The sequence below is a fragment of the Manacus candei genome, unplaced genomic scaffold (genome assembly GCF_025592945.1).
Source record: "Manacus candei isolate 608988 ecotype Guabito, Panama unplaced genomic scaffold, ASM2559294v1 h1tg000005l, whole genome shotgun sequence".
NCBI lineage: Eukaryota > Metazoa > Chordata > Aves > Passeriformes > Pipridae > Manacus > Manacus candei.
In genome coordinates this window covers 25,703,568-25,720,565 of record NW_026138053.1, presented here as the reverse complement: position 1 = coordinate 25,720,565, position 16,998 = coordinate 25,703,568, and the positions used below count along the sequence as shown (strand labels likewise).

Genomic DNA, 16,998 nt, shown 5'->3' with positions numbered 1-16,998 from the left:
GCACCTTGCCTGGGACAGTTTGTGTTTCCCAGGATTCTGATGAGGGGTTCTACAAAGGCAATGACTCTCCAGCCCAGGGGACTCTGTTTTAGCCATGTGTTTTTTTTGTTTTGCCCTGGGATGCACCAGAGCCATTTCACCAGCTGATATGAAAAACCCAAGCACTTCAAGACTTGATAAAAACGCTTCTGGTCAGGGCCAGGGGTGTGAAGGGGAAGGAGGCGCTGCCTGGACTCTGGGAAAAGTCACCATCCTGCTCTCCAACAGCAGAGGAACTCCAAGCCTGAAGTGAAAGGGCTCCTCCCAGGCACAGCACTAGTTGCTGGGGGGAATTGGGAGCACGGCTGGTTGTGGCTGTGCCAGAGTCCACCTCCGCTGCCCTCATCCATCTCTCTCCATCAGGCAGCGTCTCCTCTGGAAGCGGCTCTGATGGAAAGGAGCAGCACATTTATAGATACAGCACTGGGCTGGGAGCTCACACAGGGGCTTGATGGGATCCCTGGCTCCCCTGGGAAGAGCTAAGAGTCCCTCTCTATCTTCCTTCCATCTTTACTGGGACATCCACAGTGTCAGTAATGATCCTGCCTGGCAGGAGGACTTTGCCACACTCAGTGTTTGCAGGCTGCCTGTTTAAACAAGGGAACAATTTACCCATACAACTTGGGGATTTTCAATCTTTGATCCATCAGGCAGGAATGTTATACAAGATTATATACTGCCACAGGAATTTGGGGAAGAACTGGCGGGAAGGTGGACAAAACTGAGAAATGTTCAAGGCCCTGATTAAGAGATTTCACATGTTCATACTCGCTGATGAGGGCTTGAGTAGAACAAACACCTGTCGTAAGGTTATATGGGGCTGGGGTTTGTATTTGTTTCCTTTTTTGTTGCTTTTATGATATAATGTGAATTGTAAGGATTACAAGAGGATAAAGACATCTGTGCTCTGGGAAGCTTCTCAGAAGGATCAGTAATGATACCTCTTAACTTTTTAATGTGCCTTACACTGCACTAATGGACCTAAACCAGCATTTTATTCTGAAGACAAGTTTGTTGCCATCAGAAAGGGAGGCTTTGCTGCTCCAGGAGTGTAAGAACATACAGCAGCTGTAATGGAGGAAAGTACTGAGCTTTTCTTTTTGTGACCTTGTCAGTTCTGAAAGTCTGGAAACCAGGGCATTTGACAGAGACTGGCATTTTAAGAGAAATTGGCCTATGTTTCAGTACATCTTCTCTTTCAGACTTCTAAGCACTGCTGATGCTATTTGCTCTTCCTGCTTCCCTTTTTCCACTCTTAATACACGATCAGAACACAAGATTCTGGCAAATGGGCAGCACTGGGTCGAAGTTAACCTTGTAAATCAAACCCGGTGTGGTGGAGAGTGGTGTGAGCCGGTTGCTGTGTGCCTGGTATGGTTGTATGAAGAGATTAAATCCTGGAATGCACACCTGCAAGGACTCATTTAGGAAAGCAGAGATTAAAATTCTGTTTGGGTTTTGATACGATCTTTGGTTCTCGTGACCTAATTCAAGACTCTCCTCCTTCAAGTCACTCATTTTGCTCCAGTTCAGGGAGCACCAACAGTTCCACCGGACTCTTGACTCTGCAAATACCCCAGACACCAATGTGGCACAGCAGGATTTTATCATCCCCCTTTGGCAGGAGGAGAGGCTGGAGCTGTGAGCTCAGGCACAGACAACTGCAGCCTGCGAAAAGGAGAAGTGTCAGGGTATTCTCCATATATGTACTTTTCCAGCACTGGAATCACACTGTTCCACATTGACTCTTGTAGCCTGTGTGTTGTTCTCTTGTGCACTAGGAATGTCTCAGGACAGTCATCTCCCTATGTGTCTTTCCTCTGAGACTGGTCCTTACAGCATTAATAGAGTCACTTAATTAAATCCTCATAAAGGAAATGGAGGGCATTTCATCTGAGTGTTCCCCACTCAGTGAGCCTCAGGTGCCTTCCTTTCAACCCTGGACAGAGGGAAACAAGGCAATGCCAAAGGCATCTCTGTGCAGTTCCCAAGGACCCAGAAATCGTTTTTACAGCTATGAGGACTGAAAAACAGCCATCTTGCTCTATACTGTGTGATTTCCTGCCTATGGAACTGGGGAAGGCTTCTACATGCTCCACCCCAGTCACAGGAAGGATTAGGGTCTTTGATGGGGCATAAAGGAGGATGAAATGGAGGTGGGAAGTTTCCCTGCTCCAAGCAGATTTGTTTCCCAGTTGGATCTCGCTCTGTTGCTGAAGTGCCACACAAATACAAGCTATCTGTAAATAAGGAGTAAAATGAGTTAGCATTGCTTTGTTTGTGTATAAAACAGGGGACAGGCACACTGTGTTTTCCTCCTCCAGTTGGATGCCTGGACAAGCCACTTAGCATCTCTGCTGACCCCACCACCATCCCACACCACCTTTCCATGGATCATGTTCCACACGGGTCCCTGGTTGTGCCTCACTGCCAGGCACCAGCTGCAGTGGAAAACAGTGGAAAGCAGTGGAAAACAATTAAGTGGTACAATCCAGCCCCCAGGTTAAGTGACCCAGAAAAACCTTTCATTCAGAATTCTCGTTTAAGTCCTCCATGAAACATGTTCTCATGTTGTTCTTGCTGGTCTCATAGCTCAGTTCTTGCTAATAACTGCTTTTCTATATAACAATCCTTCATGTCTGCCCAGAGTTGTTCCAGAAGGCTGGAGAAGCAATAGGATTCAGAGGAATTACCTGGCCAGAACAAGTGGATCTGTGCTGTTGAGGTTCAGTTACTTAAAGATTCACAGGGTCCAAATTCCTTTAATAAATGCAGAGATGGCATGGAGATAACCTGGACCTGCAGTGATAGGGAAATGTATTAGATAACTGCCACAGAAAATATGCCCTGTGGTCAGCTGGCACTAAAACAGCTAGGGGAGTCCAATAGGATTGTGTTTGAGCTTTTTAGGATCGTTAATAAGTAATTAACCCATGAGGTGACTGTAACAGACATCATTTTAATCAAAATTGAGTTATTGGTTTCCCAGGCACACTTTGGAATTTATCAGTTCGCAGGCAGGACTAAGTCCCTTGGCCACATTAATTAACAATCCCTGCACTCAGGAACTGCTCCAAAAGGATGCCCACAGGATCAGATTCACCAGTTCCTGCTTTCATCCCTGCTACCAGGCAAAGACCACCTCCCCACATTTCCATTCAATTTGTCTTGTGCTGAAAAGCTGCTGATTTCATGCGCCCTTACCCTGCAGCAGCCAAGCCTGTTGCTAAGCGACCTCAGCAATACCAGTGGGGCCACGGTCTGGCTGCTTTTCCTCAGCCCACCCCTATTCTTACTTATTTATTTATTACATAGCTCAACAGATTCTGCCATACCAGGGAGGCAGAGCCACAAGCCTCCAGGTTACAGCAGAGTGCCTTGACTTGCAGAGCTGCCTGTCTTCCCTCCAGCACCATCCTCTGCCCTGTTTTCACTGGTGTTCCTGTTTGTCAGCTGAGAAAACTCCTCGGGATATTTGTCGAGCTGGAGTGGCATCCAGGAGCGTGCTAGAAGTGTGTTTTAAAGGCGTAGCTGGCCATGGACTACTGTACCCAATGTTTGGATCCAGTAGTCCTTGATAGAAGAAAAAAGGGGTTGGAACAAAGATGGCTCTAAGCCATTTCTCTGCTTACTTTATTTCTGGGGGCTTTAATTTCAACTGTGTCCGCATTCCAGGCTTCTTGTAGCCTAACCAGATCTGCAGAGTGAGAGGATGGTTATCCTTCCCTGCCCGGCAGTGCTGGGGAGAGCCTGGCTGTGGAGGCAGTTCTGCAGGACCAGCTGCATTTTTGTAGGGTGGGGTTGGGATCCCAGCCAGGGCACAGCTCTGCCTGAAATTGTATCCAGGACAGGAGCAGGGTGCTGGTGGAGTGTTTGGTGTTCAGATAAACTGGCAAAGTGTTTGTAGTGGCTGCACGTGGGTAGAGGAGGACAGCAGAGCTGTAACGGAGCTGTTACTGTGCCGTTTGTTCCAGACGTGCTCCCAAAACCAGGGAAGGTGGAAGTGGTTGGTGTGCTCTGGTACATCCTGTGTCACCCAGAGAACCTCCCTGCCAGACAAAAAATCAGGAGCACTGATTGGTATCACTTCTCACAACCAGGAAAGCTTTAAGTGGGGATGCTGTCCCAGAGCCTGGCTGTGTTTGCTGTGTTTGTCTTTCCTTGATGAAGGAACTGCCACACTCTTCAGTAAAGGCTTCAGGGACAGCTCCGAGCCTCTCAAAGGCCCAGTATTTTGAACCTTTACTCCACCTAGAGAAATCTCTACAGGAGTGAATCCTGTAGAGATTTATTTGGAACAAACAAGTACCAACTGATTTTCCCCCTTTCTCCTGTTATATGTTTCTCCTTTTTGTTTCAGCAAGCAGAGCCAACAGCCTGGAGCCGAATCTCTGGACTGTACTTCTCGCACAGCTGTTGCCTTTTGGGCCTCTCCTTACAGCCTTTGGCTGCACTGACTGGCAGCTGCTTTGTTACCTGCTATACCTTTCACTGTGGAAGTCTTTTGGCTAAAAAAAATCATTTTTCTGCTTTGATGATCCAGCCATTACCTGACCCTCTCTGGAGAAGAACAGAGAGAAGGACACGAACCCTTGGTTTTGTACAAGCAGTCCTGCAGAACAAGGGTTGTGCACAAGACCATATGTAATTTTTTTACATCACAGTGAGATGAGGAAGGTGTGTTTTAAGTGCAGATTGAATTTTCCCCTTATTTACTTAAGCATTCAATTACCCATTTAGAAAACTAAAATATATCTGAGACTGGCTTGGCATGCTCATTCTGTATTCTTTTTTTTGAAAAATGGACCCTGCCCTTTTGTCATTTATGACACGTCTGTCACTGAGGTGTCCAATTCTTGTGTACACCCAGAGAGGTGCTGCTTGTAAAACCTTTGCTGCCCTGCATCTCCCTGTATTTTTTCAATATGGTTGAGATTTCACAAGCCAGGCTGTGCTGTGTTAGGTGTACATTTTGTTGCTGTTGTTTGCCTGGTGCTCAGGCAGATGTGGAAGTTATCTCAGGTATCCTGTTTGTGAACAAAACACAGGAGACTTGGAACCAGCTCAAATGCCCAGGAATTATGGTCTTAAGCTGTACCAGGGGAGGTTTAGGTTAGATATTAGAAAGAATTTCTTTACAGAGAGGGTAATCAGACGTTGGAATGGGCTGCCCAGGGAAGTGGTGGATTCTCCATCCTTGGAGGTTTTTAAGATAAGACAGGATGTGGGACTTAGTGCCATGGTCTGGCAACCGCAGCGGTGTTGGATCAAGGGTTGGACTTGATGATCTCAGAGGTCCCTTCCAACCCAGCTGATTCTATGATTCTATGAATAACTTCTGTTGCCCTGAGAAGTTGTTTCGGGTACATTTAAAAAGATGCGTCAACAGATCTTCATTCACTGAAGATAGGAAGAAAAGGATCTTCCCTGTGGGGAGATTCAGGTGTTTAGGGACTGAAGACGATGAGTAAAACCTTGAATTACACCCAGAGCAGTGGGTGCTGGGGTGAGCAGGGATCTCTGTGTTTCTGGTTCTGAGTCTTCCCTCCTGATAAGTCTGGCTGTCAGTCTCAAACTTTCAGAGAAAATGTGGGTGTTCTGCAGTGCTGAGAAGGGGTGAAGTACCCCAGAGCTGGCACAGACATTGCAGCTGACTCGTGGTTGTGTGGATCACTGCTCTGTGCTACCAGCTCTTGTTCTCTCTTTGGCGGTGTTGGGCCCAGCCAGCTCTGTACCCCAAAATCCTGTAACTCTGGAAGATCCAAGAATGCAAACAATACTGATAAAGGGAGCACAGGTCGTACATTCCTAAGGGAAAAATAATTAAAAAAAAAAAAGAGGAGGACAAAAATATAGTCATCATGGCTGGGCTTCGCGAACGAAGATTTGGGAAGGCTCTATCCACGTTTGTTACAGGCACACTGGTGGCTTATGAGGCCAATACGAGACAGACATATCCGATTGCAAAAGGCACAGCAGAAAGACTCCTTAGATGGTGTATTCTGCAAGACACGGTTCTTTCTGCGTTGCCTTTTCTCCTCGAGAGTGATCCTGTGTGCATTCTCAAAGGAGACAGCTGCGTTATAGATGGTGTGTCTCCAGGCCTCCGGATTTGAGGCTAGAGCAGACCAGTTCTGGTGATCAATATGGCCAAGGCTGAGATGTTGTTTCAGGCAGTCCTTGTATCTCCTCTTTGAGGCTCCTCTCTTGCGGCAGCCAGTGGCAAGTTCACCATAAAGCAGGATCTTAGGGAGGGGGTGGTTGGTCCTTCATCCTGGAGACGTGCTCTGCCCATCGCAGCTGTGTTCTCAACAACATGGCCTCAATACTTGTGACTGCTGCTTGCTCTAGAACAGATGTATTGGTCACATCATCTGACCAGTGGATGTTTAGGATTGTTCAGAGGCAGCGTTGATGGAAGCGTTCTAGGAGACGCAGGTGGTGGCTGTAGATGACCTATGATTCAGAACCATACAAGAGAGTAGACAGCACTGTGGCTCTGCAAACACTGATCTTGGTGCTTTTCTTCAAGTGTTTATTACGCCATACTCTTTTGTGGAGTTTTCCAAAAGCACTATATGCCAAAAGCACAAAAATATAGTATTGCCCAACAAAATACCTCGAATGCTTGGCAGTGCACTGCTGATAAGGGATGGCCAAAGGCACCCAGACAGTGAGTTAGGGTGCTCCACCTCCAGTGAGCCTTTGCTCCTGCTGCTGTTATACTTCATTAGGAAAGATGATAAAAACCTGACTCAGACCTGTTTCTGGTCTTTCTCAATTTCACAGTTCTAACCATTGTCAAGGAAACCATCCTTTTGGTTGGATTTTGTTCCCCAGGACAGTTCCACAGAGATGCCTTCACAGTCATGTCGATACCGTGCAGTGTCAGGGACAGGCAGTGTCACAAGTGTCGGCAGTGTGACTCATTCATTTCACTCTCCCTAAAACTGGGGGTGTCCAGTTAATGTCCTGATAAAGCAGTTGCCAGTCCCCAGGCAGTTCTTCCAGTGCCAGGAGTGTTGCTGAGCCCACGTGTGGTTGTCTGGTTGAAGTTCTGCAGTGAGACGTGTGTATAGAGGAAAAATATTGTGTGGCATTCCAGGAACACCCACTGTACCTTTTCCATTATATGTCTAGGGTTCTGTGGCTGAGAAAGGTGATCAAATCCTTTACCACTTTTAAAGATTAATTAGTTTTAAAGAAGATGTCCCTGCTCATTGCAGCAGGGTTGGACAAGATGACCTTTAAAGGTCCCTTCCAACCCAAACCATTCTGTGATTCCATGATAAAGAGTAATTGGAAACTGAGTTATTCTGTCACAAATGCAGCAGAGAAGGACATCTCTAACCTTTCAAACCATTATGTAGGTACCTGGACTTTCATTACAAATAATACTCACTGGAGACAGCAACATAGCTTTTTTTTTTCCTTGTTTGTTACTACATCATTTTGAATTGGTTTATTTTTCTTCACTTTCAGATCAGCATCTCATTTACACATATTAAATGGGGCAGTGCAAATGGCTGTAGGCAAAAGAATGAACCCTTAGAGGTTATTCTGGCAGTCCCCAGATGAGTGAACAAATGCAGGCACTGATTTCCCCCCTATTAATTTGAACTGTAAACACAGGGTGGAATTTGATCGATGGTGGGCTGAACTGCTGCCTTCTCATTCATACCCGGCAGCAGAACTGAGAGGAGGAAAAGTGGTATCCCCTACTGTTTTATGGTTACAAACTTTCCCATTTTTTAGCAGTTCTCTCCTTTTTTGCTTGATAATCTACTTTCCAAACAGTCAAAATAACAATGGTGATTTGGAAATACATCGAGGAATTTTGCGGTGGTAGAAACCTCTTTTTAAATTTTTATTTTTTTTTAAATCATCCTAAATTTTATCCTCTGTTTGCTGTTGTGGGGTTTTTTTCCTTCAAATCAAGCAAAAGTTACCTCTCATTCATTCCAGGCACTTCTCTTGCATTCCTTGCAGAAGGAATTTTGTGTAAACACTTCCCCTGCATGAAAGACATGTTAAAAAATGAAGAATGGATTAGAAGTTACAGTTCAATTTTCTCTCTAAATATATAGCCCTTTAGTTGGATATGGAGAGGAGTCAAAGGAGCACTGGGAATGAGGGAGCTTCCAAGGGAGCTCAGCCCTTGCACTCAGCTTGAGCAGCACAGTGTACCCAGCCTGAGCAGGCACATATGAGGAGACAATGTTCCCATGCCCTGTGGAAATTATTGGAAGATGAGATGATTCAAATTCCTGATTTATTATTTTTTTAGGGAGTGTCTCATTTCTTTTCATTGCACAGGTATCATAGTAGTAGTAATACAAGACCTCTAGTTTAGATTTTAAATAAGAGACAAACTTGGAATAAGACAAATGGGAAGAGTTATAGAAGAGTTTATGGAAATATCTCTGAAGAAGTACCTGACTATCACATAGAGAGCTCCTTGATAACTGGTGGCAGCACCTGCCTTCTCTGCCCCTCCGTAGCATTTGAGCTCTTAAAATAAGCTTATTAACAGTCAAATGAAGACAGGGTAATCTTTAAATCATATGTAAATACTGAAGCTTTTCTCATTGTGGTATATTGGAACATTAAACAGAGATGCAGATTTTCCCAGTGGGAGACTAGATCAGCACAGTTAAGCACTGGAGTGGTTTGTCTCCCAAATCATCTTCTGAGAACAGCATTTCCCTTTCACTGGATGATGGTGAATAGGGATTTAGCGGCAGAGGATTATGTGAAGCTTAGATTAGTGGATGCTGCTGGCGGTCTTATACAGCTGATCAGCTGGCACAGTCCTGAGCTGCTTTCCTCCTCTGGAGCTGACCTGTGCAAATTCCAGGGCAATTTGTCCAGGGGAGTACTGAGACTTAGCTGCCTTCTGTCTTCTCCAGCAAATGGGTCTCGGGTCAAATGCTGTCTGTATCAGCTGGCTGTTCACCCCCTTTGGTATCAGTATCTACCAGCCAGTGCCATTTGCTGGGCTTTTTTGGCTGTGAGCTCCAAGTTAACACTTCCATTTTCAACTCCAGCACTGTGGGACACGCTGCTCTCCTGGAAAGTATTAGTAGTTGCTACTTTAGTGTATAATGCATGAAATAATCTCGTTTCAGAGTCGCTGGCCATGCCTCAGTCTAGACTGTGTCTCAGTCAAACTGACTCCTAAAACTCAGGGAAGGTGCTCGGACTGGTCTGTCTGGTTTGGCTGACACCGGTGCCATTTTCTGCTCACCCACATCAGTTCAGTCTTAATTGCTCTTTATCTCATCTTCCAAGCAATCATACTGCAGATTTATTTTTTGTTTGGGGAATATGCCATTCCTGTAGTGCAGTTAAACACATAGAAATGTCTCACCTTTTTCATGAGGCTCCTGCCAGGGTGTCCCATGTGGAAGACGGGGCTCCAGGTGTACCAGCACAGCCGAGGGTGTTGCGGTGGGTTTGGTGGGCAGAGGATGTGCCATGGTCCTGCCTTCTTCCTTCTGTTATTTATCTACAAGAATTCCTCACAGTGCCTGGCTCTCCAGCCTTTCCTTCTTTCTCCTTTTTTCCTTGTCCTAGGCTAAAGGTCAGGTGCAAAGTGACTGTCAGTACAAATACTAAAATCTGACACAATACAGGGCACTTCAGGTCACCCAGGTAAATGTGTCACTGAGCTCTCCCTGTGCAGTGTGGCTGGCTCAGCACTCTGAGGGAAACGACAGGCAACATCATAGTAATAACAATAATAGTACCCCTTACAGTTTCGCATTTTCCATTAATTTTACCTTTATTAATCTTTCTGTGGCAGTTAGATAAGGACTGTTAACCCTTCTTTGGGGAGGGAATGAAGAATATGGAGAGATGTATCTACCTTGAGAAAGAAAATCAGGTGTGGGTTTAGAGTGAGGAGGCCAGAATCCTGGGCCCTGTGTGAGTCTCTTCCTGTGACAGATATCACTATTTAATGTGCTACTTGATGTTAACTAGTATCTTTTGTTTGCTGATCTTCTGCTGTAAGTGAAAAGACATGGGGGCTGTTTGGGTGAAATCCCTCAGTCAGGCTGTACTAAACCCAGGCCAGAAATCCGTATAAATCATTGGAAGTGCAAAGCATTTCTATGCAACCGCTGTGCTAATTTTCTTGGATAATATGCTTGACCCATTTTTCTTCCTTTCAGTACCAATTGAAGTGATAAATGCAACAGGTTTAAAATACATCTCACAGGTAGTGCTGGGTTTATTATGGAATTTAGCTCTCAATGGCATTTGCATGGTCTAAATGCCACTCAAGCATTATCCAGCTGCTGGATTAGAAGCCCCAGGGAATACATATCAGAGACATTTACAATTTCAAATGGGTTGTTAAAGTCTGTCCCTTCAGCAGCTGGAGAGACCTGTTGGTAGTGATTTGGCTTGGAGGGCACAGGTTCAGGAGCCACTGGCCGTGGCCTTGGAGCAGGTATGGGAAGAGCCCTGGGACCTGGCCCTGCTTCAGAGCTGCCACCACAGCCCTCAGCTGTGGAGTTGAGTTGTTTATGGGTGTCTGCTGTCTTGGAACTGGGAGGAGATAAAAAAGGGGTCCCGAAAGAGGAGTGACACAGGAGACAGGTGGCAGAATCCTGCTGTTTTCCAGGAAATTATGCTCTAAGGCATTATTAGGAATTTCTGGCTGTTCCTTCTGCATGGTTTCTGTGGGGCTCTCTCTGGTCCAGATTAGCCTTGTCCAGTCAGAGGGCATTAGACTGGGGGAATGTTTGTCTTTTGAGGAGCTCACTGGTACCACTCCTTGCTTTTCCACACAGGAAAAGAAATCCACTATTTTTCCAATTTAAAAGGATGGGGAAGGAGGAAATATGCTCAGCTCAACTGGTTATATTGGGCATATACAATGTATGCTTCAAATATCCTGTAAAATACAGCTTTCAACAGCTAAAGGTTGGGATTTTCAAAATCTCACACTGAGATTCAATATTCCTTTACCTTGGTAGCAATGCTGCCTCAGGGGCATCTGGCCCTTTCCTTGTTCCTCCATCACCCATCACACCACAGCTCTTTGTGAGGCCAAGCAATAAACTGCACTGGTAGTTTGGGCTGGTTGGAGCCCTGTGCTTTCTCCACCACTGGAAAACATGAACAAGCAAAAGGTCATCCCAGCTCTAACCCAGATCCTCAGCAGACAAGAGGGAAGTTCGTGAAGCAAAATATTCCTGGCAGGCAGGTGACTTCTGAAGGAAACTTAGATGGAACACCCCTAGAAAGTGACAGTGGCAGGGTGGGAAAGACATATGAAAATACAAAGTAAAAATGTGAATTTAATTACTTAAAAAATCAAAAAGGGCTCATGAGTTCATTTAAAAGGCTTCAAAATAACCTTGAATGGACTGAGCTGAACAATGAGCATATACCTGTAGGCTGGTGTCCCAGCTATGCTGCTGGTTTGGGGAGGCTGGGAGAGGGGAGTTTGGGTGTTGGGCACCATAAAATGAAGACTCAGAAGCCCTCAGCTCTTCCCTAGGTGGGCTGCACAGTTCCATGGAGGGGGAGCCCGTGCCAGCATCACTGGTTTGTCAGGAATTCTTCAGCCTCAGCAATTCCAGCCACGCTGACCTCTGCCACTGTGGGAGAGCACATTTCCTCTCTCCATCAGGATGGCCTTGCTGGCTTTAATCCATGTAAATGAGTTTACAATCATACCTGCTTGCAAACCAGGAGCAAGCAAATTGGGAGGATTTACCCCTCTAAGTACATATGCTAAAGCACATCAAGCCCAGATTTTCCCCCACATTTGGAGGATTATTTTAGGAGAAACACAGGTGCATCCACCCACTTCGGGGGTAGGGGGGAATTAGGCCATGCTAATTTGACATTTTAAATAATCAAAATAAATATTGGAGGAGCAATGGCAACCGTGTTTCTGGAATCTGGAATGGTGTGGGGCATTCCTGGGAGCAGCGGCTTCGTGTTCGGGTCTCATGTGGAATCCCGGAACACATCTCAAGGTATTTACCTTCTGATGCCTAAAACTGGAACACATTCCAGTTCCTGCTGCTCTCTGATGGTCGACAAACCCTGTGTGGGTGAGGAGAGAGCAGAGCTGTATCTGGGACTCACAGCATTGGACTTGTAACCAGGTGGTTTCCTCTTGCTGGTTGTGCCTGATAAAGCCCTCCCGGGTCATTAGTGGGGACAGAAATTAAAGGAAGAGCTGTTATTACTGTTATTTATTCCCTCTGGGGGAAAAAGACTCGTAAACTTATCCTGAAGACTGCCAAATGCCATTCCAAGTGCTCTGAAAGGAGTTTTACGTTTCCTTCTCTGAAGATGGCTGTGATCTTCCCGGATTCATTAATACGTGAAAGGCAAATTGCAGAAAAGGCCTTTGTGCTCCTGGAGCTGGTGGCAGGAAGGGAGGCTTAGCAAGGAGCTGCACATACCTCCCTTCCCCGTCTGTCAGAAGATCCCATCTCCGTCAGATAGCAGCAAGACGTTCCTGGGGGTGGAGTGAGAATGAATTTAGCTTGGGAGGGAGCAGGATTTTGCTTTGCTAAGCGAGCTGGTTTGCTCAATTCAGGAATTTTCCATTCACCTCTATTATCCACTGGCATATAAATCCCAACAACTGCAATTAGGGCTACTTACCTTAATCAGTTCACAGCTTTCTACAGCCCACCTGTTCTTCTGCTGCCTCTCCTCTGTTTCCTGACTGCTTGGTTGCTCCGCTTCTCCAAAAATTCCTGCTTTGGACGTATGCTTTCCCAGCTGTGTCGTGGAGGGGGCTGCATTCCTGGTCCTTGAGGAAGGCTGCTGCAAGGTAGTTGTGGTGTTACACAGAGAAGGGCTCTTTGCTTTAAGGAAATATGAAGCTGCTGTGTGGTTTTTATTGCCTTTTGTTAGATTATTCATCACTTCAGCACCCAAAAATCCTGGCACAGGGGACGGCTCTGTGTGAAAGTGCTGGGAGGAGTGTGTGGTGCAGCCTGAGGAGGTGGTGAAGGGCATCTCTGCTTGCCCTTTCCCTTCCAGTTCCTCTGGCATGAGCATGCTGCCTCTGTGTCTGGGCGGACATGTTGAGTCAGTCACTTTAATTCAAAATATTTAACTGGCTTGGTAGTTACAATTTTGTGCACCGATTCAGGGATAGCACAGGCTGTTTACAGGGATGTAAAATGCAGGTTTGGAGGGATTTGCGGGCAGCTCAGCTCCATTAGCTTGAAAAAACAACTGAAAAACGTCCTATTTAAAGAGATGCATCATCCAACGTCACACTAGTCGTTAGTTCTTGCAATTGCCGGTTAGAACATGCCAAAATTATAAGCTCTCTGTAATGAATAGATACGAGAAGAATTACTCAGCCAATAACATGCAGATTTAGTGCTGTTAAATCATCATAACCTTTCTGTTTGAGAGGAAAAGCAAAAGGTAATGTAGGTTCTGGTCCATAATTCCTTGTAAATAGAAATGCCTGTTGGCTAAATGTGGGGAAGGGTTTAAGTAGCTGCAGCTGTGTCTGATAATTTGCCTTCTCCACCTCCTGCCCTTATTGCAGAATTAAAATGGTCTCTCATTAACATGGGGCTGTTTGTTGTTGCACTGCCTGCTCCCTCCCTTATGCCTACCTGCCTGTTCCAAGGTAATGCCCGTCCCCATCGGGAGCCCCTGGAGCAGGTGCCAGCAGGGTGGGAGGGGATTTGGGAAGGGACTGTACCTGTGGCAGCAGGTGCCTTTGTCAGCACTCCTGGGAGGAGGCGGGGAGGGGCCCCTCCCAGTGCTGTGCTTGGAACTTTCACTGCTAGAGGAAACCAGCCCTTGAAGGAAGGAACCGGGTCCCTGAGAAGAAACCAGACCCCCAAGGCAATGGAGCCGAGGAGGAAGCGGTGCTGGAAGGCTTTGGAAAGTCTGAGTGGGGTTTGGCAATGCAGGTAGGAGTTTAGTGCAGGTGACACAGAGCCGTCCCGTGAGCTGGATTGGAATTGGAAGTCTTTCTACTGTGGGAATTAATTGGAAAACATTTGCAAGTCTTTGAAGAAAAACAAGGAAAAAAAATGCACTGTAGGTGCATTGCAGAGGTACCTTTCTTCCTCCTGCAAGGGTTAAGCACGATCAGAAACTGCTTCAGTCTCAAGGGTTTAACCTCAAGTGCCGCATTTTTTGTTTGCCATAAGCCTATTAGAACTCTCTCTGTTTCCTAGCAATAACATGTAATTTCTCCCCCTGTTTAAGTGGAGGAGATGTTGGGGTTTTAATCCTGCCTGCTACAGCTGTTGCTCAAGTTCCCTATTCAAATGCAAATAGCACCTGGTGCTATTTAGATAACTGCAATCTTTGATAAAGATACTCAGGGAGCAGAGAAAGAAGTCAAAGCAAGGTGTGTCTGACCCTGTTTGTTCTGGAAAGCAAGAGTGTAACCATATGCCACCACCAAGCTGAACTGGAAACTTCTACCAGATCTGCTGCTTCCTGCACAGACTCTTTTTGGAGACAAATGGCTGGAGTGCTTTCTGTTTCTTGAGCAGATACGATTTTTCACCAGGAAGAAAAGGCTTCCAGAGAAGATAAAAATGTAGTGGATGTGTCTAAGCAAAGTGCCATGCCTGAGTGTCCTGAAAGGAGTTGCTTTTGGGATATTTTGTTTATTTCTTCAAATAATTTACTGTTTTCTACATCACTTCTTGATTAAAAGAAGAGCAGCATCAGATTCAGGTTAAAAACCTTTGACTGTGGGGAGTTTTAATTGCATAAATTGTTTTTATTTTTATTGTGGAGGTACAAGTTTATTCACAGAAGAGCTTTTCAGCCTCACTCCATTTTTTCAGGGCTGTTTTACCCTCTGTTACGTGTGGAAACTGAAGAACTCTTTTTGGAGGGTTGTGACTTGATGCCATGATCTTCTGCTAAAATCCAAGTGTCTACAGGGCACAAAATGCAGTTCAGATTTGTGGAAAAACAAAAGTGAGTGTTTTTAAAGACTTTAAAGGGAGAGATTTAGAAACTTTTGGAAAATTTCAAGAAATGCCCTTAGAGAAATCAGCATTACACTGATCTCTGTGAACTTACAAATAAGACAGAAGCACTTCACTGGAAGGAGAGCCTCTGCTCATAAGAATATCAGCTTTCATAGGAGAAAGCTGGATATAAAGAATGAATGATTGCTACCAAGTTGGAGAAGAACAGCAGTGATTCCAGTCCTTCTGTCGAGTGCTGACGGATCTTTTCTTGCTTAACACTCACCTGGTTTGCCTCCTGCTTTCTCATGCTCAGCCTAATCCTGGAATCAGCACAGGTTCCCTGGCTTCCCCAGGCTGCAGCCGATCCCTTTGCGAGCCGGGTGTCGGCAGTGTGAGCAGGTGTGCAGAGTGTGCTTCCCGTGATCCCAGAGGCACCCCGGGCAGGACAACCCCCTGCGGGAGCTGATTTGCTGGGTCATGTTGTCTCTCGGGACACTCCTTCCCCAGTAGCGTCTCCAGGTGGGTGTGGACAACAGCCACGGAACTGAGCCAGGGCTCAGCCTGGGATTGTCAACCTGCCCGGGCCGCTAACGGCGGCTGCAGCACCATGATGGAAGAGGTGTCCATCGTGGTGGCCTACGATGCCCATGTGTTCAGCCAGCTCTGCGAGGAGGACTTCCTGGCCAACCTGGTGGCAGTCAGCAAGCCCAAAGCTGGGGTAGGTGCTGCTCTTGCTCCTTGCCAGTAATGCTTAAGGTTATACTCTGTCCTGGAGTTAGGTCCTTCTGCTGAAAACTATTAATTCCTTAGTTTCTCTTTTCATGCCTTTTCCAGAAAATTGCTGTCATGCATCAACAAAATAAAAACGTTTCAGAAGAGATGAAATTATTTAAAATATCTTCCTGGGCTTCTAAGTTTACAAGAAAGTGTAGGATCATAGTTAAAATAGTATTTTTTAAATAATTGAAATAATTAAACCAGCAAATGACTGAACTTCTCCCGCTGTAGGCGCTAAGTGGTGCAAACACTTTCTGTGTCTTAGAATGTCAGTTAAAGGGTCAGGGTAGATGCTGGTTCTGGGGGTGCAGGTTACTAAATCTAAGAGAGTCTATCACTTCCCTGGGAATGGTGATGTTCCCCTTCTGTGTTCTGCAACCAGCATAAATATCTGTGAAAACCGTGTAGCTGAACAACCACTTCATAAGCAGCATATCTCTTTATGTAAATGCCATGTAGAGTGTGGTCATCCTCCTCCCTGCTGGAGGGAGTGCTTGGAGGGAGCTGCAGGCTCTGAAATTTGGTGCCGAAGTTCAGCTTTGGTTTCAGATTCTCCAGCTGAGCCCATGTGGGAGCCAGGCTGCCTAGAAGCAGTCAGAGGAAGTGTTTGGAAATAAAGATGCATGCATTCAGCTTAATGTACAAGCAGATATTTCAGGCTAAATACAAATCAGTCTATTATTTAGCAGCCCAGTGAAGCACGTGTTTGTGCAGATTTGAGGCTGTGTGTGTGTTTGTATCCAGGTGGTTCCTCAGCTGGGACAAAGGGAGGTGTTCTATTATGGTGCTTTTTTTCCTGTCTCTGGCCTCCTCTAGGCCAGAATTTCCAAGGTCCATTTCAGCAGTTAGGCAATAAATATGGAAATTCAGCATAGACAGAACTGTGAGCTTTAATATGACCTGGTTGGAGGCTGGGCTCCAAGCAGGCTTTGATTAACCAGCACATCAGGAGTCACATGCTTTTCCCATGCTGGATATGTTTAATTATCCCGTAATTCACCATCCAGCCACCATTCCCCATCCTTTCTACTCGTTCTGCCTTAGCTGGTTGCTGTGGCAGCAGGTACTGCTTTGCCTGGAAGGCCAGAGCAGTGCCTTCCCCTCAGACAGGTCCTGGTGTTGCAATAGGATTAACTGGAGCCAGGCACCGTCGGTTCCGGGAGAGGCTCTTGGGATGAGTCTCTCGGAGCAAGCGATGATGACAGTGGGGTTTCCTGGGAGCCTCCTGCCCTGAACTGCT

General features: G+C 46.0%; 1 protein-coding gene and 1 long non-coding RNA gene across 13 annotated transcripts in view; one reads left to right on the top strand and one right to left on the bottom strand.

The window, feature by feature from the left end:
* RABGAP1L (RAB GTPase activating protein 1 like) overlaps positions 1–16,998 on the top strand; it is a 229,467-nt gene that overhangs the window by 179,924 nt on the left and 32,545 nt on the right. The window contains exon 1 of one of the 11 annotated variants that reach the window (XM_051793958.1): positions 12,795–12,847. The exons of 8 other annotated variants lie outside the window; for them this stretch is intronic. Coding sequence is in view for 2 of the 3 variants with exons in the window: in XM_051793975.1 (XP_051649935.1) it covers positions 15,589–15,699 (111 nt within the window). In the remaining variant the exon portion in view is untranslated. 2 more of the 11 variants (XM_051793975.1, XM_051793950.1) reach the window with 2 other exon arrangements.
* On the bottom strand, positions 351–15,357 carry LOC127474301 (uncharacterized). 2 transcript variants are annotated; one of them, XR_007905797.1, is made up of 3 exons: positions 15,265–15,357; positions 9,410–12,840; positions 351–8,053 (listed from the first exon to the last, which is right to left on the bottom strand). It is a non-coding gene; the product is annotated as an uncharacterized LOC127474301 (long non-coding RNA). The 2 variants fall into 2 exon arrangements; XR_007905796.1 differs by having other exon boundaries at positions 353–7,096; positions 7,989–12,840.